Source organism: Rhinoraja longicauda, chromosome 20 (assembly GCF_053455715.1).
Source record: "Rhinoraja longicauda isolate Sanriku21f chromosome 20, sRhiLon1.1, whole genome shotgun sequence".
NCBI lineage: Eukaryota > Metazoa > Chordata > Chondrichthyes > Rajiformes > Arhynchobatidae > Rhinoraja > Rhinoraja longicauda.
The window spans coordinates 15,070,872-15,095,556 of record NC_135972.1 but is presented as its reverse complement, the minus strand read 5'-3'; the positions used below and the strand labels follow the sequence as shown (position 1 = coordinate 15,095,556).

General features: G+C 47.1%; 1 protein-coding gene across 5 annotated transcripts in view; it reads left to right on the top strand.

Annotated features, from left to right (window-relative positions):
- Nucleotides 1-24,685, top strand: part of LOC144603581 (xylosyl- and glucuronyltransferase LARGE1) — a 305,179-nt gene that overhangs the window by 86,182 nt on the left and 194,312 nt on the right. For all 5 annotated transcript variants that reach the window (XM_078416998.1, XM_078416994.1, XM_078416995.1 and 2 more), the window contains exon 2: nucleotides 16,808-16,994. In XM_078416998.1, coding sequence (XP_078273124.1) covers nucleotides 16,889-16,994 — 106 coding nt within the window. In that variant the 5' untranslated portion in view covers nucleotides 16,808-16,888. The remainder of the gene's footprint in view (nucleotides 1-16,807; nucleotides 16,995-24,685) is intronic.

The following is a 24,685-nucleotide window of genomic DNA, read 5'->3' as shown; positions in this document are numbered from 1 at the left end:
TACTTTCCTGTGAGGCAGTAACTTTACCACAGTAACACACCCAAAACAATGTGGAGACTTAAGCTGCTGTTTAATCATTACCCATTCTCTCCATGACCACTGAACCAGTGTGTGGGAAGGAACTGCAGATGCTGGTTTAAAACGAAGATAGACACAAAATGCTGGAGTAACCCAGAGGGACAGGCAGCATCTCTGGAGAGAAGGAATGGACGACGTTTCGGGTCGAGACCCTTCAGACTAGTCAAGGGAAATGGAAACCACTGAGCCAGCCAGTGGATGGCTGCAATGTGCAAGAGTAATGTGAGACCTGATTATTATGTCATTCAGCAGACACAACAGAAGAATTATCTTCTCCAGTGAAAGAAGAAAAAAAAAATCCATTCCATGGGATAATTGGGCCTTCCAGCCCGGGAGGCACCTGGTCTTGGAAGAAACTGCCTTTGATTTGTGTGACTGATGGACAAAGCCCTGCGAGGGGTCATCTTGTCTCTGCTTTGCTCAGACTCGTAAAGCGGACTTTGATCTTCATCAAATCTCTGGGTGGGTGGTCGGCCCACTGATAGACTCATAGACCCAGACTCATAGAGTGATACAGAGTTGAAACAGGCCCTTCAGCCCAACTTGCCCACTCCGGCCAACATGTCCCAGCTATGCTAGTCCCACCTGCCTGCATTTGGTCCATATCCCTCCAAACCTGTCCTATCCATGTACCTGTCTAACTGTTTCTTAAATGTTAGGATGGTTCCAGCCTCAACTAGCTCCTCTGGCAGCTTGTTCCATACACCCTTTGTCTGAAAAAGTTACCCCTCAGATTCCAATTAAATCTTTTCCCCTTCACCTCTGGTCCTTGATTCCCCTCCTCTGGGCAAGAGACTCTGTGCATCTACCCGATCTATTCCTCTCATGATTTTATACACTCAGTGGGGTATTAGCCAGGTGTGAGGTTGATAATCTGAAAGGCAGCACGATGAGGGTTTAAAGTGCACTCAATCAGGGAATGGAGAAGCTATAAGTGAATGATGAAGCTCTGCTTTTGTGTCACCCTCTCCACCTCCTGCTTATCTCTGCCTGTCATGTTCACACCTTACCCTTCCATATCTCTAGACTCCCCCTCCCCTGACTCTGAAGTCTGAAGAAGGGTCTCGACCCGAAACGTCACCCATTCCTTCTCTCCCGAGATGCTGCCTGACCTGCTGAGTTACTCCAGCATTTTGTGAATGAATATTGATTTATCTAACTTCAAATGATCCTTGCATCCCCTCTCTCCCCCCGTCCCCCCCCCACCCAAGTTGTTGTGCTAGCTTCAAAGTCGTCCTGTTGAGTCATTATCTATAACTCGTTTTCACCTAGTTTATCATCGTTACTTTTTCTGCATATCTTTCATTTATTTGTCCAATATCTCTCTATATCAGTCTATATCTCTCTTTTCCCTTTCCCCTGACTCTCAGTCTGAAGAAGGTTTTCGACCCGAAACATCACCGATTCCTTTTCTCCAGAGATGCTGTCTGACCCTCGGAGTCACTCAAGCTTTTTGTGTCTATCTGCAGTCAGGGACAGTTCTGCTGCTGTGGATGCTAATTGGGTAAAACCCTGAAATCGCATACAGCGTACAAGCAGGCCCTTCAGCCCACCGAGTGCGTGCAAGCCAGATATCAAACACCCATTTCTAATTATACCATTCAATTCTCCCCACGTTGGTCTTGATCTACCCCCGGCAAGATTTTACTGCTCACCTACACACTATAACTCAGTGACATTAAGACAGACACCCAGCTGTGTGACCAGCAAGATGTTGAGGGAGGGGCACCTCTTATTTCAAGGAAGCGCTGTGTTAGTATGCAGTGCCTGCAAAATGTGTGCAGTTTGTTGCCCTGCCTCTGGGAATCCAGCAGTGCCACTTCTCGTGAGTGAACGGTATGTGCTCATTATCGGTAGCACGACAGACAGCCTGAGATGACGCACTAGATCAAGTCCCATTGCCCTCAGGTTTATGTATAGACTCCAGGCCAGTTCTGATTATGTAAATGCTCCCCACTCCCCCCTCCTCCCCCCCCCCTCAAAACCCAAGTACCAGAGTCAGTATTTGGTCCAGTAGCCTCTCATTAAAAACTAGACTGATTGTGATCACATTGCTGCTTATGGAACATGCTTCCACTCAAACTGGCTACCATATCTCCCACTTTTCGAATAAACGGAGGTGGTTCTATGCCCATCAAGCCTTTTGAGTGATGAAGGAGGCAAGGTTATAATTAGTTTTTGTGTGTTGTCTGAGTCTTTGTCCCCATGAAGCTCCTGCAAGCAGTAAGGTTTTAATTGTACCTGTACCTCGCTGTGCTTGTGTACATGACCATGACCAGGACTTTGTGTCTCTCTTTTGACAATAACCTCAACTTGATTGACTTGACACCCTTAGTAATCTCGATGTCATCACAACTTTGGTGGCAAACAGCTCCAGTCCTGTCCTTTCCCGGTCTCTGGTCGGCATTGACACTTGGTATGGCAACGATCGATATTAAAATCCTCTTTATATTTAAAATCATTATCTGACCTGACACCCTTACCTATCAGGAAAGGACACGATAGACTATATAGCTTACTTCCCTGTTGTAAGGAAAGATGAAAATGTTCTCTCTTGTCATTTCACGATAACAGCATGGTCAAGGGTGGTGCAGCGGTAGAGTTGCTGCCTCACAGCGCCAGGCCCCCAGGCACGATCCTGACTACCAGTGCTGTTTGTACAGTTTGTACGTTCTCCCCGTGACCTCCTTGGGCTTTCTCCTGGAGCTCCGGTTTCCTCCCACACTCCAAAGATATGCAGGTTCGTAGGTTAATTGTCCCCAGTGTGTGTAGGATAGTGTAGGTGTGCAGGGATAGCTGGTCGGCGCGGACTCGGTGGGTTGAGGTAGATAGAGCTCTAGGGGCTAGTGGAATCAAGGGATATGGGGAGAAGGCAGGCACAGGTTACTGATTGTAGATGATCAGCCATGATCACAATGAATGGTGGTGCTGGCTCGAAGGGCCAAATGGCCTCCTCCTGCACCTATTTTCTATGTTTCTATCTATGTTTCTATGGGCCGAAGGGCCTGTTTCTGTGCTGTATCACTAAACTAAACTGAGTAGTAATGTTTAAGTCTGTTAGTGACATTATTCTGGTGGTGGGGGTGGGAGGGGGGGAGGAAATGCTTTTCATTTCATTAGAAGCAATGATCATTGGAAATTATTCCACTGTGTTGTGATATTACTCCCACTAGGCAAATTAAGTCATCTTGTCTTCTACCTGGCTAGGCACACTCAATCTTTATAATGCCCAGGACTAATGCAACTTGAAGGAATACTCGATATAATGAAGATATCCAGGAGTTTCTGATTTAATTCTTGTCTTTCTTCTATTCTCCTGAGCTCCTGTTTATGGTTTATCTCTCGACTGGAGACACTTTTCTCTTCTCTCTTGACACTGAGCAACGTTGCAAGCTGCTATACGTTCTCCCGATGGGCATCGGCTTCTCTGGGGTCTCTCTGTAATCTTCTGAACAATATTCAGAAACCTCTTGTCATTGAGAAATGGATTTTTAGCGCTGGCCTTTTAGAGAAATTTATTGTTTTAAAATTCGCAGTGCATTCAGGAGAGGCTGGTGTGGAAATCTGGGACCTGCTTGCAAAGATTGGATCTTTGGGAGGAATATTGTGCAAAAGCAGGTCATTTGAGTTTGGGTTGTTGACCTTTCACATAACTGAAAAGCATAGGTGACCCGAGGTTGGTCGAATGCCTTATTAATGCATAATACTAGAGAGCATTCCTGAGCTACTATCTACTTCACTGAAGACCCTCGGACTATCTTTCATCCGACTTTACCGGACGTTATCTTACATTAAACATTATTCACTTTATTCCCTTTATCATGTATCTGTACACTGTGGATGGCTCGATGGCAGATGGCAGCACTTCTCCCTCTCCCTTGCCTCCCTCAATACCCCCTGTACTCTATGTGTAGGAAAGAACTGCAAATACTTACTTAGGAAGATAGGCACAAAATGGTGGAGTTCTCAGCGGGGCAGGCAGCATCTCTGGAGAGAAGGAATGGGAGGCGTTTCGGGTCGAGCCCCTTCTTCAGAATGTCTGAAGAAGGGTCTCACCCGAAACGTCACCCATTCCTTCTCTCCAGGGATGCTGCCTGCCCCGCTGAGTTACTCCACCATTTTGTGTGTACCCCTTGTACTCTCTTCCTCCCTCGCCTTCACATCCAAACAAAAATGTTCCTTCCCCTCCTGTCTCTCCTTTTTCCCTTGAATATTAATCTGCCGCGTCTCCCGAGCTGTGAAATAGAGGGTTGTCAACTATAGAAAAGTAAGAGAGATTTCCACCATCACCGAGTGCAGAATACAATTTCATGGAGGTATTATTTTGAAGGGGAGAAATGATTGTCTGTCAGCTTGGTTGATGGCCAAGAAGTGCACAGTCGAGACGACCTGGAAGATTTCAGCTGAATTTCAGAAGTTAATCTCTTGCTGCCATGCTATTCTTTAAGAGCAATCGGTATTGCAGTCTTAAATACTTAAGACTTTTCTTCGGCTTGGGATTTAGGATTAAGGAATAAAGCTATCTGCCTATGTTAATTAACAATCCTGTAACTCAATTCTTAAGGCAAGACTAAAGCGTCAAAAGAATAAAGTTAGGCGAAACCAGGGTTTGATTTCAAGTTCCTTGCTTGGAAATAGCCTCTCCGGGGAATGTAGATATCACACCCCTCACTTGCTGGTGAATTGGGCAGCATCACCTCCCTGGTTGTGTTATCTTTCTGAATGTCTTTTGTACAGTTGCTGGGATGAAGGGGATGTCTACTTCAACTTACCCCTACAGAAGCAGACTTCCTCCTGACCTAAAATGCTTGCTTTCCCATTTGTGAACCTTTTGAGAAGCATGCACCAGCACCCTCAAGAGGATTGATTGCAGCCTCCAGAACCGAGTATCATGTAAGCCTGGATGCTTTTCAGGTACCCAAGGGCCAACTGGCTGACCAGCCCAATGCATCAGGAGTCTTCCCTCCATAGAAGAGCCTGTCTACACCACCTGCAAAGGACACCATCAAAGATAATAGAGCAGAACAAGATAGACCACTCGACCCTAAAAAACGTAGTATGTCATTGTGCCATTTTAGTAGGCAGAAACTGGCGGAAACATTTAAAAAGAAAAATAATAAAAATCTGTGAATTGATAGAGGAGATATATTCTGCATTTTTATGGTATCATCGCACATACTGTTCGCCCAAAACACTGATTACACTGCGAGAGGCATAACGGACGGCGGGTTTCGCCTACTAAAATGGCGGACATTACGCTCCATTGTCTATTACACTTCAGTATAGGCGATTTCAACGGAGTGGTTCATCTTGCTCCTCTAGTATCTTTGGACACCATGAGGGCGAAACAAGCCATCTGATGTTTGCAAAACTGCACCCAAAGAGTTGTATAGGAAGGAACTGCAAATGCTGGTTTAAACCGAAGATAGACACAAAATGCTGGAGTAACTCAGCGGGAGTAACTTCAGAGAAGAAGGGTCTCGACCCGGAGAGTCATCCATTCCTTCTCTCCAGAGATGCTGCCTGTCCTGCTGTGTTACCCAAAAGGCTGTGGAGTCGGAGTCGTGGAGTGGGAATCGGAGCAATTTTGGTGCTGGCGGAGTCGGATACACAAGAAATCAAGGAGTCGGCGTCGGGTGTTTTGTGTATCAACGTCACAGCCCTGGTTACTCCAGCATTTTGTGTCTACACCCAAAGAGTCAACGAGCATGAAATTTGGAAAGAATTCAGATGCGTCACAGTTGATGGTCAACCCAACTTTCTATTGCCGTCATGGTCAACATGAATTATTCCCAGGCTGGGGTGACGGGTCTGAAGAAGGATCCAGACCCGAAACATCACATATCCTTTTTTTCCCGAGATGCTGCCTGGCCCGCTGAGTTATTCCAGCACTTTGTGTCTCCTGGTTAGTGAAGCTCAAATCTACACTGAGCAAATCCATCTCCTACTCAATAATTTTTTTTAAATCCCGCCAGTGCACAAAGTAGCCTCAACCTTGTGGAACCCGGTGCTGGGATCTGTTTGACATCGGCTCTGCCCCCTTTGGACCTTGGATCTGGGACTCTGGCCTCCAGTGTCCCAAGGCACTCTGTCTGCCACATTCAGAGCGAGGCACTAAACTCGAATTTGAAGAGACTGTCCCTTTTAAATAAAATTGTTACGGGAGATTATCTGCTCTCTTCGATAAACTTTAATCTCACCCTTGTGCCAAAGGGCATGTAGCAGGAGATCATTGTTTGGGTGACAGTTGAAATCCTACCATGGTAACACAATCTTATTAAGTATTCCAAAAAAACTCTCCACTGCAGCGTAGACGGATGGGGGAAAAAATTAATACTTCTAAATTGTGCTTGAAGGGAACAATACCAAGAGAGCAGAGTTTTTTTTTGTTTCTCCTTCTGTAGACTATCACTTCAGCCACTGGAATAAAATTAACAATTCCCTCATGAATAAGCTTATTTTTCATTTGTCTCTCTCCTCTTGAAAAGAGTGGTTGTTACCAGGAAGCACTTATGCAGGAGTTTATTGCCTTACTCCAGTGACTGTTCTGTGGGGCTGGGGAGTGGGTATTGGTTCTGTTGGGCATTGTACTGTATCTGGCCTGCAACTGATCTAATCCAGTTGCTATTCTGTGGGGCTGGGGAGTGGGTGTTGGTTCTGTTGGGCATTATACTGTATCTGTCCCGCAACTGATCCTAACAACGCCCTATTGTGTTGACTTTGGTGCCATTTCCATTGGCGAGGAAAGGCACAGAGCGCCATAGGATGGAAACAGGCCCTTTGGCCCACTGAGTCCGGGCCGACCCATTGACGCACTAGTTCCATGTTAAACATAGAAACATAGAAAATAGGTGCAGGAGTAGGCCATTTGGCCCTTCGAGCCAGCACCGCCATTCAATATGATCCCGGCTGATCATCCACAATCAGTACCCCGTTCCTGTGTTCTCCCCCTATCCCTTGATTCCGTTAGTCTTAAAAGCTATATCTAACTCTCTTGAATACATCCAGTGAAATGGCCTCCACTGCCTTCTGTGGCAGAGAATTCCACAGATTCACAACTCTCTGTGTGAAAAAGTGTTTCCTCACCTCAGTCCTAAATGGCCTACCCTTTATTCTTAATCTTATGTTCTCCCCCTTTCTCATCCACTCCCTACCCACCACAGGATAGTATACAGGATGATTGCTGGTCTGCACAGACTCGGTGGGCCGAAGGGCCATTTGATGCTTTTTGGCTGAAGAAGCATATAATTAAACTTGCCCTGGCAGTTATAGTAGAATTAGGCCATTCGGCCCATCTAGTCTATTCTGCCATTCAGTCATGACTGATCTCTGCCTCCTAATCCCATTTTCCTGCTTTCTCCCCATAGCCCTTGACACCCAATCTAATCAAGAATAGGTCTATTTCTGCCTTAAAAATATCCACTGACTTGGCCTCCACAGCCCTCTGTGGCAACGAGTTCCACAGATTAACTACCCTCTGACTAAAGAAGTTCCTTCTCGTCTCCTTTCTAAAAGAGCGCCCTTTAATTCTGAGGCTATGACCTCTGGCCCCAGACTCCCCACCAGTGGAAACATCCTTTCCACATCCTCTCTATGCCTTTCATTATTCTTTAAGTTTCAATGAGGCTCCCCCTCAACCTTCTAAACTCCAGTGAGTAGAGGGTCAGTGCTGTCAAGCTAACCCACTCATTCCTGGAAAAATCCTTGCAAAGCTCCTCTGGTTCCTCTCCAGAGCCAGCACACCCTTCCTCAGATATGGGGCCCAAATCTGCTCACAGTACTCCAAATGCGGCTTGACCAGCGCCTTATATAGCCTCAGCATTACATCCCTGTTTTTGTATTCCAGTCTCCTTGATATAAATGGACTTGCCTTCAATACTACTGATTCGATTTTGTTCCCAATTCTGTTCCCAATGTTGGGGGAGTCCAGAACAAGGGGCCACAGTTTAAGAATAAGGGGTAGGCCATTTAGAACTGAGATGAGGAAAAACTTTTTCAGTCAGAGAGTTGTGAATCTGTGGAATTATCTGCCTCAGAAGGCAGTGGAGGCCAATTCTCTGAATGCATTCGAGAGAGCTAGATAGAGCTCTTAAGGATAGCGGAGTCAGGGGGTATGGGGAGAAGGCAGGAACGGGGTACTGATTGAGAATGATCAGCCATGATCACATTGAATGGCGGTGCTGGCTCGAAGGGCCGAATGGCCTCCTCCTGCACCTGCTGTCTATTGTCTATTGCTGTCGCAAGGAAGAATCCCGTTGTTCTGTTATTGTTACCTGTGAAAGTATAAATGCTTGACCATACCTCAGCTGGTGAACAGAGTGCCTGTCGCAGTCGGTTGATGCTAGGTAGGTCTTTGTCCTCCTGAAAGATTACCCCACAACTCAACAAGAATGCACACGCTTCCTGTCAGATGCCTCTGGCTCTTCCAGCGGTCTTGGAATTTCTTGGGCGAGCTGTACCCTCAGTCTCATTCTCCCTCTCATACCTCCCCTGTCACACCTCCCCTGTCACCCTGGAACCTGTTCCCTCTCATATCAGGCTGTCTATTGATTTGCAAATGAACTTTTTGGGAGTGCTGCACCAGCACTAGTTATCCCAGTGCAGGTTCAGGGCGGCAGGTTACCCAGCCAGAGAAGGGTGAATTTGTGGAGGAAGTGGCCTAGTCCTCAGGCTGGAGTCCCCTGTGGGACCTTGGCTGGCAGATTAGTGAGCTCGGTGTTATTGTTTCACCTCAATGAGCTTTCACCAGGAATCTATCTGATGTGCATTATTCAGAACTCGATCTGTGAAAAGCTCTTGCATGTTTTATTTCAATGCAGAGCCTTTGACAAAGAGACTGTCTGGAGTATGTGTGAATGGCCTTCCAAATACTTCCATGGTAACAGGAAGAAATGGGAGTAGAAGTGTTTACATGCAACCGGTACATCCTCCTACACTGGGCAAAGGTCATTAGGCATTCAACCTCTGTGCGTGGAAGGCACTGGGGTTTCAAAGGCATTTCTTCCACTGTCTGCTGTTTGTTCTGAACCGTTCATTAAATTCTTATCTTTGTTTAGTTTAGAGATACAGCACGGAAACAGGCCCTTCGGCCCACCAAGTCCGCGCCAACCAGCGATCCCCGCACACTAACTATTCTACACACACACACACACACACACACACACACACACACACACACACACACACACACACACACACACACACACACACACACACACACACACACACACACACACACACACACACACTTACAATTTTACCAAGCCTAATTAACCTACAAACCTGTACGTCTATTGAGAGGAAACCGGCGAAAACCCACACAGGTCAGGGGGAGAACGCACAAACTCCGTTCAGACAGCGCTCGCAGTCAGGATCAAACCCGGGACTCGGGCGCTGTAAGGCAGCAACTCTGCTGCTGCGCAACAGTGCCGCCCTTATCTTGTGCTTATTGATTTACTGATTGTGAATGGCTGATTGTGGGACTGATCGCAGGCCGACTCTGCTCTTCAATCTGATGCTGGCCCCCTTGTCAAATGGCAAATATCTTGAGTGGAGTGAGTGACCTGGCAACAATTACAAGATTGTTTCACAGATTTCCCCTGTTCCCTTTGAAAGAAAGCTGAGCTTGCTTGCCTTTTCAGCTGCATTGCCCCTCACCTTTGGCATGCCTTTAAATTACTGCTTAACCATATCCATCCGAGTGTTATTGAGGTGAGAGTCTCGGTTAATTTGGAGCTCGCTGGGCCTTGCAGCATGCTTAGAGTTATTTGAAAATATATAAAGCCTTTCACACTTACCTGGAACCTCTGGCCCAACGAGGGTAAGATTGGGAATTGCATCCACTCTGGGTGTAAACCACATTTATCCCTTGTGACCATCGGGTTTCTCGACAAACCTCGCAGTCAGTGGAGTAGTTTTAGTTCAGTTTGGAGATACAGCGCGTTATCCCCATAGCCTTCAGCCCACCGAGTCCACCGAGTCCGCACCGACCAGCGATCCCCGCACATTAACACTATCTTACCTTCACACACTAGGGACAATTTACACTTATATCAAGCCAATTAACCTACAAACCTGTGCGTAAGTCTTTGGAGCGTGGGAGGAAACCAAAGATCTCGGAGAAAACCCATGCGGTCACAGGGAGAATGTACAAACTCCGTGCAGAGAGCACCCGTAGTCGGGATCGAACCTGGGTCTCCAGTGCTGCAAGCGCTATAAGGCAGCAACTCTACCGCCGTGTCGCCCTAGATATAAGAGTACTTTTGAAGTGATTAAAATCTTTATGCTGGAAAATCTCTGCAGGTCAGGCTGCATTTGTCAAGAAAGAAACTGGTTCAGTTTGACCCTTTTATCAGAGTGCTGATGAAAATATTAACTGGTTTTCATTGCACAGAAATAGCCCGATGAGAACTTCCAGTATCATCAGTCATCGTATTGAGTAGACGTTAGATACAGAGTGCTGGAGTAATGCAGCGGGTCGGGCAGCATCTCTGAAGAAAAAGGATGGGCGACGTTTCAAAGTGAAACTACACACTTTGTGTATAGAAGCTGGGAGGTCATGGTACAGTTGTTTCAAACATTGGTGAGGCCACATTTAGAGTATTGTGTTCAGATTTGGTCACCATGTCACAGGAAAGATATTGTCAAGTCGAAAAGGGTGCAGAGAAGATTTACGAGGATATTGCCAGGACTTGAGTGCCTGAGCTATAGCGAGAGGTTGAGCATGCTAGGAGTTTATTCATGTCAGCTTAGGAAGACGAGGGTTGTTCGCATAGAGGCGTGCAAAATCATGAGAGGAATTTATCAGGTAAATGCACTCTTTTGCCAGAGTAAGGGAATCGAGAACATAGGTTTAAGGTGAGGGGGGGAAAGATTTAATAGGAACCTGAGGGGTAATTTTTTTACATAAAAGGGCAGTGGGGATATGCTATGAGTTGCTGGAGGAGGTAGTTGAGGCAGGTTATAAGAAAATAACTGCAGATGCTGGTACAAATCGAAGGTATTTATTCACAAAATGCTGGAGTAACTCAGCAGGTCAGGCAGCATCTCAGGAGAGAAGGAATGGGTGACGTTTCGGATCGAGAAGAAGGGTCTCGACCCGAAACGTCACCCATTCCTTCTCTCCTGAGATGCTGCCTGACCAGGTATTATTATGACGTTTAAGAAACATTTAGACAGGTACATGGAAAGGATAGGTTTAGAGGGATATGGGCCAAATGCAGGCAGGTGGGATTAGTGTAGATTGGTACATGTTGGTCGGCGTGGGCAGGTTGGGCCGAAGGGTCTGTTTCTATGCTGTATGACTCTATTTTCTACTTTAGTGTCACATTTCCACCATCTGCCACTTTTTTGCTAAGTTTTGAAGTAACCACTTCCTATAGCATAGGTTACTCTATTTCTTATTTGCACATAGTAAGATCCTGGTGATTGTAGTAATAATGGGAATCAGAGTGATTGAAGGAGGGATGTATATTGGTAGAGGAGAGTTGCAGCTCGTCAGGGTCTTGCATCTTCCTGAGAGAGCCGAATAGCCCCGCGAACGTTTCATAGAATCATAGAAAATAGATGCAGGAGTAGGCCATTCGGCCCTTTGAGCTAGCACCATCATTCAATATGGTCATGGCTGATCATCCAGAATCAGTACCCTGCTGCTGCTGCTTTCTCCCCATATCCCTTGATTCCGTTAGCCTGATTCCCTGTCTTTCAAAAGGCACTTAAATTTCCTCGGGAGTCTCACAGGAGCAATAATCGAAATGCAGCTCCAGGGTTATTGAAAGATCAGCCGTGGCCAGGTCATCAAAGGGAGTTTCACTTTGGATCAGAAAGTAATTAGGAAATGCTAATGTGATTGTTGGCCTACGTTGCAAGGGGGTTAAAAAAGATAACGTTTTGATGCAACTTCATTGGGCACTGGCATGAGCAGACCTAGAGAACAGCGTGGCGTCTTCATCTCAGCATTTAAAGAGTGCTGCTGTTGAATTGGAGACAATGCAGAGAAGATTGCCTAGGTCGATTCATGAGATGTAGAGATTGAGGTATGAAGAAAGGTTGATGATGTTGAACCTAAATTCAATGCAGTACAGAAGAGCGAGGCGATTTTGCTAAGATGCAAGATTCAAAACGGGATTGACAAGGTGCATACCACAGAGGTGTCTGGAATCACAGGGCATAGTTTCAGAATAGGGGTATCCAATTAATAATGAGGCAAGGAGAAATTGTTTTTGGTCAAGTTGTTGCCTCAGTTCCGGCAACCTGGGCTTCAGTACGCATACTCACCGCTGTACATTGCTGGTTGAAAACTTTTAAGTTCCTTGGGGTAAATATCACCAGCAACTTGTCCTGGTCTAGCCATATTGAAGCAATAGGCAAGAATGCACACCAACTCCTTTACTTCCTTAGTTGGCGTAGGAAGTTCGGTATGTCGCCAACAACTCTCACCAACTTCTACAGATGAGCCATAGAAAGCATTTTATCGGGATGCATCACAGCATGGTTTGGTAACATCATCAACCTGTGTGGAGTTTGCACATTCTCCCTGCGACTGCGTGGGTTCCCTTTGGGTGCCTTGGTTTTGTCACTTGTCTCAAAGGCGTGGGTTGGTGGGTTAAGTTGCCACTGCAAATTGCACCTCGTGTGTAAGTAAGTAGACAAATCTGTGGGGAGATGATGGGAATGTGGGGAGAATGAAATGGGATGTGTAAATGGGCGCTTGACGGTCAGCCGAGAAGGGCCTGATGCTGTGCTGTATGATGTGGTCTATCTATCAGTATTCAGGAGAGTAGTGTGAACCATGAGTCTAGAAGCACATAGCAGCCCCGTGTACACAATGGAGGGAAACCACACGACTTCAAACCCCATTATCCGTCTGTTTCCCAATCTTTTGTCGAGTTTTTGGTCCCACATCAACATCACAGCCGATGCCACCATAGTGGGCCAGGTGTCAAATAATGACCAGACTGAGAACCTCGTAACCTGGTGTCAAGAGAACAACCTTTCTCTCAATGTCTGCAAGACAAAAGAGATAGTGATCGACCTCAGGAGGCAAAACGGTACGGATACTCATTGCTGGTTGAAAACTTTTAAGTTCCTTGGGGTAAATATCACCAGCAACTTGTCCTGGTCTAGCCATATTGAAGCAATGGGCAAGAATGCACACCGACGCCTTTAATTCCTTAGTTGGCGTAGGAGGTTCGGTATGTCACCAACAACTCTCACCAACTTCTACAGATGAGCCGTAGAAAGCATTTTATCGGGATGCATCACAGCATGGTTTGGGAGCAGCTCCATCCAAGACTGCAAGAAGTTGCAGGGAATTGTGGACGCAGCCCAGACCATCGCATAAACCAACCTCCCTTCCATAGACTCCATCTACACTTCACGCTGCCTCGGCAAGGCCACCAACATAATCAAAGACCAGTCTCACCCTGGTCACTCCCTCTTCTCCCCTCTGGCAAGTGGTACAGAAGTGTGAAAACGTACACCCCCAGATTCAGGGACAGTTTTTTCCCCAGCTGTTATCAGACATCTGAACTATCCGATCAACAACTAGAGAGCAGTCCTGAGCTACCATCTACCTTGTTGGAGACCCTCAGTATATCTTTAATCGGACTTTACAAGACTTTATTCCCGTTATCCTGTATCTGTGCACTGACGTCTCGATTGTCATCGTGTACAGCCTTTCCACCGACTGGATAGCATGGAACAAAACAAAGTGTTTCACTGTACCTCGGTACACGTGACAAAAACCAAACTAAACTAAATCAGCTACCACTTAACCCACCGAATTAGAGTGGAAGCAATTCATCCTCTATCCCGAGGGATTGCTTAAGAGGAAGGAAGATTGTCAGAGTCGGTATGTGTGCCAAAGTGAATTGATTTTGTTGAGGCAATATCTAAAATTACAGACAGAGCGATTTATGTGCACATACTTTAGATGGACTTCCAGATGGCACTTGATGTCCCACGCAAAGAAGGGCTAGGTTATATTACTCATTGTATTGGCAAATTCAATGCTATTTATCCAGGATTTCCAAGGACACAGGTTTTGCTGTTGTAGGTGGGCGTATAAAATTGCAGAGGTAATTCAAGTCAACTCGAGTTTATTGTCATGGGCGCAAGTACAGTGTGATAGGGATACAATGAAAAATCTTGCAACAATGTCACAGGGACATGGGCTCGGAGAACCGAAAAACAGGTTATACAAAAGATAGACACAAAATGCTGGAGTGACTCAGTGGGTCAGGCAGCGTCCCTGGTCAAAATGAAAAGGAAGTATTTCGGGTCGGGACCCTTCTTCAGGCATATATGCAACATTTTATAACGTTATACAAGTCAGTGAAAAGAAAAATTGTGCAAAAAGAAGACATAATTCGAAACATGGTTAGAAAAATAAATCCATGGTAGTGCAAGACACAGTCTGAAGTATTCCGTTGCCAAGATAAGATTGGGTTGTGTAGCTTGGTTGGAAAGTAAATCATCCTAAACCTGGTGGATGTGGCACTTCAAGATTCTGCACCTCCATTGTGAAGGTAACAGTGAGAAGAGGGTAACACCTGGATTGTAGAGATCCTTGGTAGTAGGGTCTGAAGAAGGGTCTCGACCCGAAACGTCACCCATTCCTTCTCTCCCGAGATGCTGCCTGACCCGCTGAGTTACTCCAACATTTTTAGTGTCTATCCTTGAGAGTAGATGTTGCCTCCTTGAGCCAGCATCTCCTGTCGATGTCTTTGGTGTTGGGGAGGGCTTTCCCCACAATGATAGTGGGCTGTATCTACCACTCTCTGCAGCCACCTGCACACCTGTCTACTGGGGTTGCTGTGCCAGCCCATGATGCAACCAGCCAGCATACGTTCTACAGTGCGTCTGTTGAAGTTTGTTGGAGTATTTGGTGACACAACAAATCTCTTTAAACTTCTAAGAAGGTTGAAGCCATGGCTTCTTCGTGATTATATTGAAATGCTCGTGTGAAACTCTTGGCAGATGAATTTCAGCTTGTGATTAAGACGTGTGTGTTTACTGCAGAGACACTAAGTGGTGTGTAGCATTGGAGCTCGGTCCATGTACCAGGGCTCTGTATCTGACCACTGCTTTTTAATTTTATAAACGTTTTTAATAAAAGCTGCTTTGATTAAAAAGCAGTGGCGAGGTTCAGAAAGATGTTAAGGCTAATGGAATGTTGGTCTCTCTTTGTGAAGGTCTAAGATGCTTTGTCGACTTCTATGAACTCCTGAAACACTGTTTTCAATTCTGACACCTTGCATTTAAAAAAAATATTCTGGACGTTTTGAAGGGAAACAGCTCATATTTGGGGTTCTCAGAGTAACTTTTTCCAGAATTTGTGTAAACCAGTTTTATATTTCTGGGTGTGTACAATCGGCTGGTTGGACTTTCAACCAGTAAGGACTTGAAAGAGTGGAGGGAAACTACCTCCTTTTAAGTTTTTTGTTTGTTTTAGAGACAGTGCGGAAACAGGCCCTTCGGTCCACCGAGTCAACATCTTTCCCTCAACAGGGTGAACAAAACTGATCACAATACTTTAAATGTGGCCTCACCCATGTCTTGGATGCTATGCTTCCTAATGTTGTGTGGGGATAGATTAATTATCCACGGCACGGTGGCGCAGCGGTAGAGTTGCTGCCTTACAGCGAATGCAGCGCCGGAGACTCGGTTTCGATCCTGACTACGGGCGCCGTCTGTACGGGGTTTGTACGTTCTCCCCGTGACCTGCGTGGGTTTTCTCCGAGATCTTCGGTTTCCTCCCACACTCCAAAGACGTGCAGGTATGTAGGTTAATTGGCTGGGCAAATGTAAAAAATTGTCCCTAGTGTGTGTGTAGGATAGTGTTAATGTGCAGGGATCGCTGGGCGGCACGGACCCGATGGGCCAAAGGGGCCTGTTTCCGCGCTGTATCTCTAAATCTAAAAATAACTATAGGAATCATCATATAGTGGTAATTGTTTCCTATGCATTGTGTTGATGAACTGGGCCAGAGGAGTTGTCATGTTTGCAACTGGAGATAGACACAAAAAGGCTGGAGTAACTCAGCGGGTCAGGCAGCATCTCTGGAGAAAAGGAATAGGCGATGTTTCGGATCGAGACCCTTCAAGTCAAGTCAAGTTTATTTGTCACATACATATACAAGATGTGCAATGAAATGAAAGTGGCAACGCCTGCGGATTGTGCTAAACTACAAAACAGAATAGAAAAAAACGATTTTATCACAAAAAATAAATTAATACAGTAAATTAAATTAGTCCCTGATGATATGAGAGTTAACAGTCCTGATGGCCTGTGGGAAGAAACTCCGTCTCATCCTCTCTGTTTTCACAGCGTGACAGCGGAGGCGTTTGCCTGACCGTAGCAGCTGGAACAGTCCGTTGCTGGGGTGGTAAGGGTCCCCCTAATGTTGCTGGCTCTGGATCTGCACCTCCTGATGTATAGGTCCTGCAGGGGGGGCGAGTGTAGTTCCCATAGTGCGTTCAGCCGAACGCACAACTCTCCGCAGAGCCTTCCTGTCCTGTCATCAGACTACCGACCCGTAACGTTACAAATTCCTTTTCTCTAGAGATGTTGCCTGACCCGCTGAGTTACTCCAGCATTTTGTTTCTATCTTCGGTGCAAACCAGCATCTGCAGTTCCTTCCGACACCTGTTTTCAACGGGTGTGGACAGGGTGAAAGGCGAGCAGAATGAAGGCAGTAACCGAGTGATGCTTTCTATTTTGGTTGCAGGGACTAACATGTACGTGGCTGAGGATGTGATGTTGCCCACCTAGGATCAGAGCTGCTGCCCCACCCCAACCTTCCCCCAGGATGCTGGGAATCTGCAGAGGGCGCAGGAAGTTCCTCGCAGCCACCCTCTCCATCCTCTTCGTGCCGGCATTCACCTGGATTTACCTCTTCTCCGGCTCATTCAGAGGCAAGTGACGCTCGCTGTCTGTGTTTCCACAGCTCGGCCATTTTGTTTCTTTGTTCTCTGCCACCGCAAGCCAGAGGCTCGTCACACACCTGTGTGGGTGAGGGTGTGAGTCGATTAGTACGGGTATCAGGGGTTATGGGGAGAAGGCAGGCGGGTGGGGTTGAGAGGGGAAGATAGATCTGCCACGATTGAATGGCGGAGTGGACTTGATGGGCCGAGTGGCCTAGTTATGCTCCTATCACTTATGAACATGAGTGCGATTGAGATCAGAGATGAGCTCCTCATAACCAAACACGCTGCAACCATGATGTCAATTGTTCAGCTGGTTAATGTCTGTATGGTTTTTTGTTTCAGTTTATAATCCTATTCTGTGCCACGATAGAGGATTTAGCTTGGGACCTCGGCAGTCTTGGGTGACTGGTTAGGACAGCTAAGGTGGACACAAATGAGAAAGCATTGAAGTGGCGCAGGCGATCACTGGCCGTGTGTCCTCCATAAACGTTGCTGTTGTTGAGTTGGCCGCGTTAGTCGGCCATCGATTCACAGGGCATGGCTTCTTCACTGGAGCAGGAGTTCCTGTCTATATGTGGCCTCTGACTGAAAAATACAGGTCCTGGGTTAGTGGGCACAGCTTTATTGGCATACTCAACGTTGGTTTGTGTGTGTGTATGTGGTATCTAGCTCCACTCCCACACAGATGGCAGAGACCAGATCAGAAATCAGATCACAGCAAAGCTTTTTAACGTGGTGTAATAACGGAATGAAAACAATATTGTCTGCAGCTCTACTGAATGTACAGGGCACTCAGCGTTGGGGCCCTGTGTATAGCGTTGGGCTCTTTATTTATGTAAAACTGTTGGAAGCAGGTCAGGGGAATTTTCATTGACTGACCAGTGGAAGGATACAGAGAGAAGACGTTTCTTCTTGGGAGAACCTAAGAATGAGGGGGTCACTGTTTAAAAATAAGGGGTCATCACGGTTAAGAGGGATGAGGCAACATCTCTTGGAGAGCCCGTGAGTTTGTGGAGTTCTCTTCCTCAAAGGGTGCTGGAAGCAGAGTCTGACTATTTTTAAGGTGAGAGGGGGTGGAAGACTTACTGGAATTACCTGCCTAGACTACTGCAACTCCCTGTACACTGGGATCAGCCAATCATCCCTGTCCCGCCTGCAATTGGTCCAAAACGCCGCAGCGAGACTCCTGACGGGTACCCGTAAAAGGGACCACATCACCCCGATTCTGGCCTCTCTCCACTGGCTCCCAGTAGGGTACAGAATCAACTTCAAGCTCCTCCTATTCACATACAAAGCCCTAAATGGGCTTCCCCCCCCCCCCCCCCCATATCAAAAATCTTCTAACCCACCACTCTATCTCCAGGTCCCTCAGGTCAGCCGACATGGGGCTACTCACTATCCCGCGGTCTAGGCAAGCTCAGGGGTGACCGCGCTTTTGCGGTTGCAGCTCCTAGACTGTGGAACAGCATCCCTCTCCCCATCAGAACTGCCCCCTCCATCGACTCCTTTAAGTCCAGGCTCAAAAACTATATCTACTCCCTAGCGTTTGAGGCCCTCTGAGGGGACGCTGTGCACTGTTTATGTATGTGCTGTTATGTTTGTGTGCCATTGTACGTTCGTTTTTAGTACCTGAACTGATGTACAGCACTTTGATCAACGTGGGTTGTTTTTAAATGTGCTATACAGATAAAATTGACTTTACTTGACTTAGAATTCATCAGGAATGTGGAGTTAAGTGTGCGATTGAATCATCCATGACCGGATTGAATGATGGAGAGGTTTTTAGTTTAATTTAGATATTGCAGGGACACAGACCCTTCGGCCCACTGAGTCCGCGTCGCCCAGCGATCCCCGCACACTGACACAGCCCTACACACACTGGGGACAATTTACGACTTTTAACCTACAATTAAAGCCAATTAACCTACAAACCTGTACATCTTTGGAGTGTGGGAGGAAACCGGAGCTCCTGGAGAAAACCTACGCGGTCACCGGGAGATCGTGCAGACAGCACCCATAGTCGGGATCGAACCCAGGTCTCTGGCGCTGTGGGGCAGCAACTCTACCGCTGCGTCACCGTGCCTCCGTTTTGATGGTTCCAGTAGCCTACTTCTGCTCCTGCTTTGATTACATGGGTGAACGTTGTTTCCTACAAGCTACCCACAAGGTGACTGGGTATATTACTCTTGATTAGGGTGTCAGAGGTCACCTACTCTTCCTCATTGCCCGTTGATACGTGTCACCTGCACGGCTGTTCATTGCAATAACTACAATGCACCATCGGCCAGACGTTGGAATTATTTAAAAACACTGTCTCTGTTTGCTGGTGGGGATGGAGCTTCATTGCAGAATATATATTTTTTTATTTGGGAGTTGCTCCTGAGTGAGGATGAAATTAATTCAGAATGCCAAGTATTGTTTAATGGATTCAGAAGCAAGACTGGTGCGGGGGTGAGCTTGGCTTTATTTAATTGAGTCGTCTCTCCTTATTGCAAAAATAATAGCTCTGTCCAGGCAGAAAATTGATTCCTACCTGGTCCACGCTCTTCATTTATAGATCGTCAATGAACAAGGGGAGCTCTTGAAAGGTCGCTTGCTGACAAAGGTCTCTTTGAAACTTCTTTTAAGGAAAGGGAGAAAAAGGTGGAGAGAGCAGGGAATTTACAAGTGTAAAACAGACCACACAGCCCAGTGGGTCTGTGTGAATCTTTAGGTAGACACAAAATGCTGGTGTAACTCAGCGGGACAGGCAGCATCTCGGGAGAGAAGGAATGGGTGACGTTTCGGGTCGAGACCATTCTTCAGACGTGAATCTTTAATTTAGTTTGGAGATACAGTGCGGAAACTGTCCCTTCAGCCCACTGGGTCCGTGTTGGCCAGCGATCCCCACACACTAATACTATCCTATACACACACACACACACACACACACACACACACACACACACACACACACACACACACACACACACACACACTGGGGACAAATTTACAATTTTACCAAAGCCAATTAACCTACAAACCTGCACATCTTTGGAATGTTGGAGGAAACCTGAGCACCTGGAGGAAACCCACGCAGGTCACAGGGAGAATGTACAAACTCCATATGGACAGCAGCCGTAGTCGGGATCGAACCCGGGTCTCTGGCGCTGTAAGGCAGCAACTCTACCGCTGCGCCACCGTGCCACCCTTTCTGCTCCTCACAAGCTTAGCTGCCCCCCACCCCCCACCCCCCCCCCCCCCCCCCCACTACCTTATCTTTCTTTATCTCCATTCTGTAGGTTTGTCATTTTATTGATATTTTGGGATCTGGCATCACTGCTATTAGTTAGCCATTGCAAATTGTTCTTGAACCAAGTGGCATACCAGGTCATTATCAGAGGGGATTAGAAACTCAATAATATTGTTGAGTCTGGAGTCCCAATAGCTTAGTTTAGTCTATTGTCATTGTCAGTGAAAAGGCAAATATAGTCAAGACAAGGCAGGAACGGCAGGTCTTCTTCATGAATGGCATTACTGAAGCAGCATCGAACAGTTTGTGGTCATCAGCACTAATGCCTAGTTAATTCCAGATTAACTGGAATATTTAATTCCTCCGCTGCCATGTTGGGATGTGAACCCTAGTCTCTGGATTACTGGTGCAGTAACAATGACTGCATTGCAATTATACCCATGTAGCTTTCCTCACAATGCTCGGCTGCGGGACTTAACATCGCCGGCGCGGCTCGGCTGCGGGACGTTTCAGTGCCCGGTGCGGCTCGGCCGCTGGACTTAACATCGCCGGCGCGGCTCGGCCGCGGGACGTTTCAGTGCCCGGTGCGGCTCGGCCGCGGGACTTAGCAGCGGCCGCGGTGCCTTCCATGGCGCGGCTCGGCCGCTGGACTTAACATCGCCGGCGCGGCTCGGCCGCGGGACGTTTCAGTGCCCGGTGTGGCTCGGCCGCGGGGCCTTCCATCCCCTTGCGGGGGCTGTGCGTGTCGGTTGCCTCGGTTGGGGTCGAGCTGCCTGTCCGTGGGCGCGGGGGGAAGAGAGTGGAAGTCTTGTTGCCTTCCATCACAGTGAGGGGGTGTTTGGAATCACTGTGATGGATGTTTGTGTTGGGGTCGTGTGTCCTGTGTTCTTTTCTTTTTTGCTGTGTCTTGTGACTGCTGAAATTTCGTTCGGTATTTATACCGAATGACAATAAAGTTCTGTTATGGCACGATCGGACAGGCATTTCCGCATTCCAATGACCTCTTGGGAAAGACACATCTCCAGAAGTTCTTATTGGCCTTATTGATGGTTGCCTCGTGTTTACATGTTATGTTTTGTAAGCATTTTATGGCTGAACACAACAAACTTCATATTTACATAGCGCCTCTGCCCCAAGGGGTCCTGCAGGAATGTTATCAGATGTAAAGCTGCGTGAGCTGTTGGGACAGTGAACATTAGCTTTGATCTTTCAAGCGTACTCTCTTCCAATGGCACACTGAAGACTACCTGATCTCCCGGTTGCTCAGCACTTTAACTCCCCCTTCCATTCCCAATCTGACTTTATTGTCCTGGGCCTCCTCCATTGTCAGAGTGAGGCCCAGCGCAAATTGGAGGAACAGCATCTGAAACGTCACCCATTCCTTCTCTCCAGAGATGCTGCCTGACCCACTGAGTTACTCCAGCATTTTGTGTCTACACTGAAACTCCTGAGGTGGGGAAAGTCTCCCCACATTCCTCCCCAACTCGAGAAACCTCTTAGTATTTTGACTGCCTGTGCAGCTGTGCGGTGAGTTGATCCCTCTATTCACAGCTATGAATGGTTTTCCAGCATCGAAGTGTTTGCTTAAAAAAAAATTGCTTCGTGTTTATAGTCTTTATAAGTACATGACCTTTTCCCACCACGGATGCTGCCTGACCCGCTGAGTTCCTCCAGCCGTTTGTTTTCTTGACAAAGATTCCAGCATCTACCAGTCACTTGTCTCCAAGCAATATACAATGCTGTCTCTTTTCATCTGCCAACACACACCACGGACTCGAGAAGGCACAATGCCTTTGAAATGCACTCGTTGCTTCTACACATTCCCAACAAGAATGTTCCCTCAAGGGCTGCATGAAGCTGCAGATGATCTAATATACCTTTTCAACTTGGCTACTTTATAATTCAGTAAAATGGAATGGCAAGGAACTGCAGATGCTGGTTTGTATATATAAAAATAAGCCGCACAGCGCTAGAGTAACTCAGCGGGACGGGCAGCATCTCCGGAGAATATGGATGGATGGCATTTCGGTTTTGAAATCTTCAGACACAAAATGGCCTGACCTGCTGAGTGACTCCACAGCTTGGTGTCCTTTATTTTTATAATTCAGTAAACCTTTTCTCCACCTTTCTTTAACTCCAGATCCATTCTGGCGTCAGGAGAGAAAGTGATTGTGCTCCTGTGGCCACATGGTTTGTGATCCTGGAGAGGGGACAGTGGACATGGTGTTCCATGGAAGTGTTTTGTGTAGTTTAGAGATGCAGCGCGGAAACGGGCCCTTCGGCTCACCGAGTCCGCACCCCCGACCGACGATCCTCGCACATTAACACTATCCTGCACTAGGGCCAATTTTTGCATTGATACCAAGCCAACAAACCTACAAACCTGTGCGCCTTTGGAGTGTGGGAGGAAACCGAAGTTCTCGGAGAAAACCACGCAGGTCACGGCCTCCGTACAGACAAGCACCCGTAGACAGGATCGAACCCGGGTCTCTGGCGTTGTAATTGCTCTGAGGCAGCAACTCTACCGCTGGGCCACTAATGCTTTTCTTTTGCCCTGCTCCTAGCAGCAGTGTGCGTGTGCATCAATGACCATCTGATTCTTTATGACAGACCCGAGGCAACAGAGTGCCTTTACTACCCCCCCCCCCCCCCCCTGCTTGCGATCAGACAACTCAATGCCGACCTGATCTCACTGCCTCCGTCAGTAAAGAGGAACTATCGGGCAATACTTTGTACCTTTGACCACGCCCTATGCATGGCGACTCTGTGCATACTTTGTGTAGGGTATGCAAATGAGGGAGTTTCACTGTGACAGGTCACATGTGATACTAAAGTATCTATCATTCAATCAATCAATCGATCGATCAAACGATTGGTGGCACTTCAGCACAATGACCCTCAGCCATCGCTGCGCCTGTTGAATTGCACAAAATCATTTGACCACCCACCTTTTTGATTTGAAGTCTTCACAAGTTTCACCTGTGCCGTGGTATGAGTACGTCATCGCGATGAGTGTCATCTTTCCCATTTACTGGCACGTTGCTTTGACTTTGCACAGCTGGTGGATTTGGGAGCAATGTCTAAAAATGCCCTTCTGTTCTGGGCCGGAGCTTTGTGCTCATTGACCAGTCGTTAGGCGGCGCCCGGGCCGGACTGTCCGAACCTTCGGCGGCCCCTGGGCCTACAGTGTCTGGACCTACACTGTCCGGACCTACGGTGTCCAGGCCTACAGCGCCCCCGGGCCTAGTATGGGACAAGGGCGGTCCCATACGGGACAAACCAATTTAGCCCAAAATACGGGATGTCCTGACTAATACGGGACAGTTGGTGACCCTAGTTTGGAACAACAAACAGCCTCGATCTGTTGAGTGTAACTGTAGGTGTCTATTCTGCCCAAGATCACATGAAATTGCAGAGCGTTGTGAATGCAGGCCAGTCCATTAAGAAAACAGCTTCTCTCATCAACTACATCTATACTCCAATTTGCCTCAGGAAGGCACCAACATACTCAAGGAGCCTGATTACTCTCCGCCTTTGTCCTTTCAGGCAGAAAATCCCAAAGCTTGAAAGCACGTACCTCCCTGGTTCAGAACAGCTTCCTCCCCATTGTTATCAGTTTCTGGAACAGACTTGTCGTGTGCAGGGAATGAATACCAAATCTTCCAATCTGCCTCGTTGCAGCTCTTGCATTTTTTAAATCTGCACTTTCAAGTCGACTCGAATGCACGGGCATGTGCACAAGTATTGTGAAACTGTGAAAGTCTTGCCTACATCCGTGTCACAGGCACATAGACTCAGACAGAAACATAAATGATGCATTCACTCTACTGGAAGACTATATTCTTCACTCTGCTATATATTCTCTTTTGTACTATTGGATGTACTCATGGCATGAATTGCCTGGATAGAATGCGGTTTTTCACTGTGCATCCGTACACGTGACAATAATAGACCAATACCTAGTATGGTCTTCTCTAATGGATCTTTGCTATATCTGCCACCTCATCGTTGTAACTGACCCCAGCCGTTGTATTCCGATCGTCAGACTGGCGTGGTGGGAGGTGAGGTCTCGATCTGCCTCTGGTATTGAATTCTCCACACTGCTGCACTCAGCTGTTGGGCTGTGAAGTCTTATTTATGCCATCATTGCAGGGCTGTGGTAAATAGAGGCTCACTGAATTTAATGGTGGCTAACGGGTGCAGCCTAGTTTAGTTTGGAGCTGCAGCATGGAAAGCGGACCACCGAGTCGGCGCCGACCAGCGATCCCTGCATGCTAACACTGTCCAACACACACACACACACACACACACACACACACACACACACACACACACACAGACACACACACACACACACACACACACACACACACACACACAGACACACACACACACACACACACACACACACACACACACACACACACACACACACACACACACACAC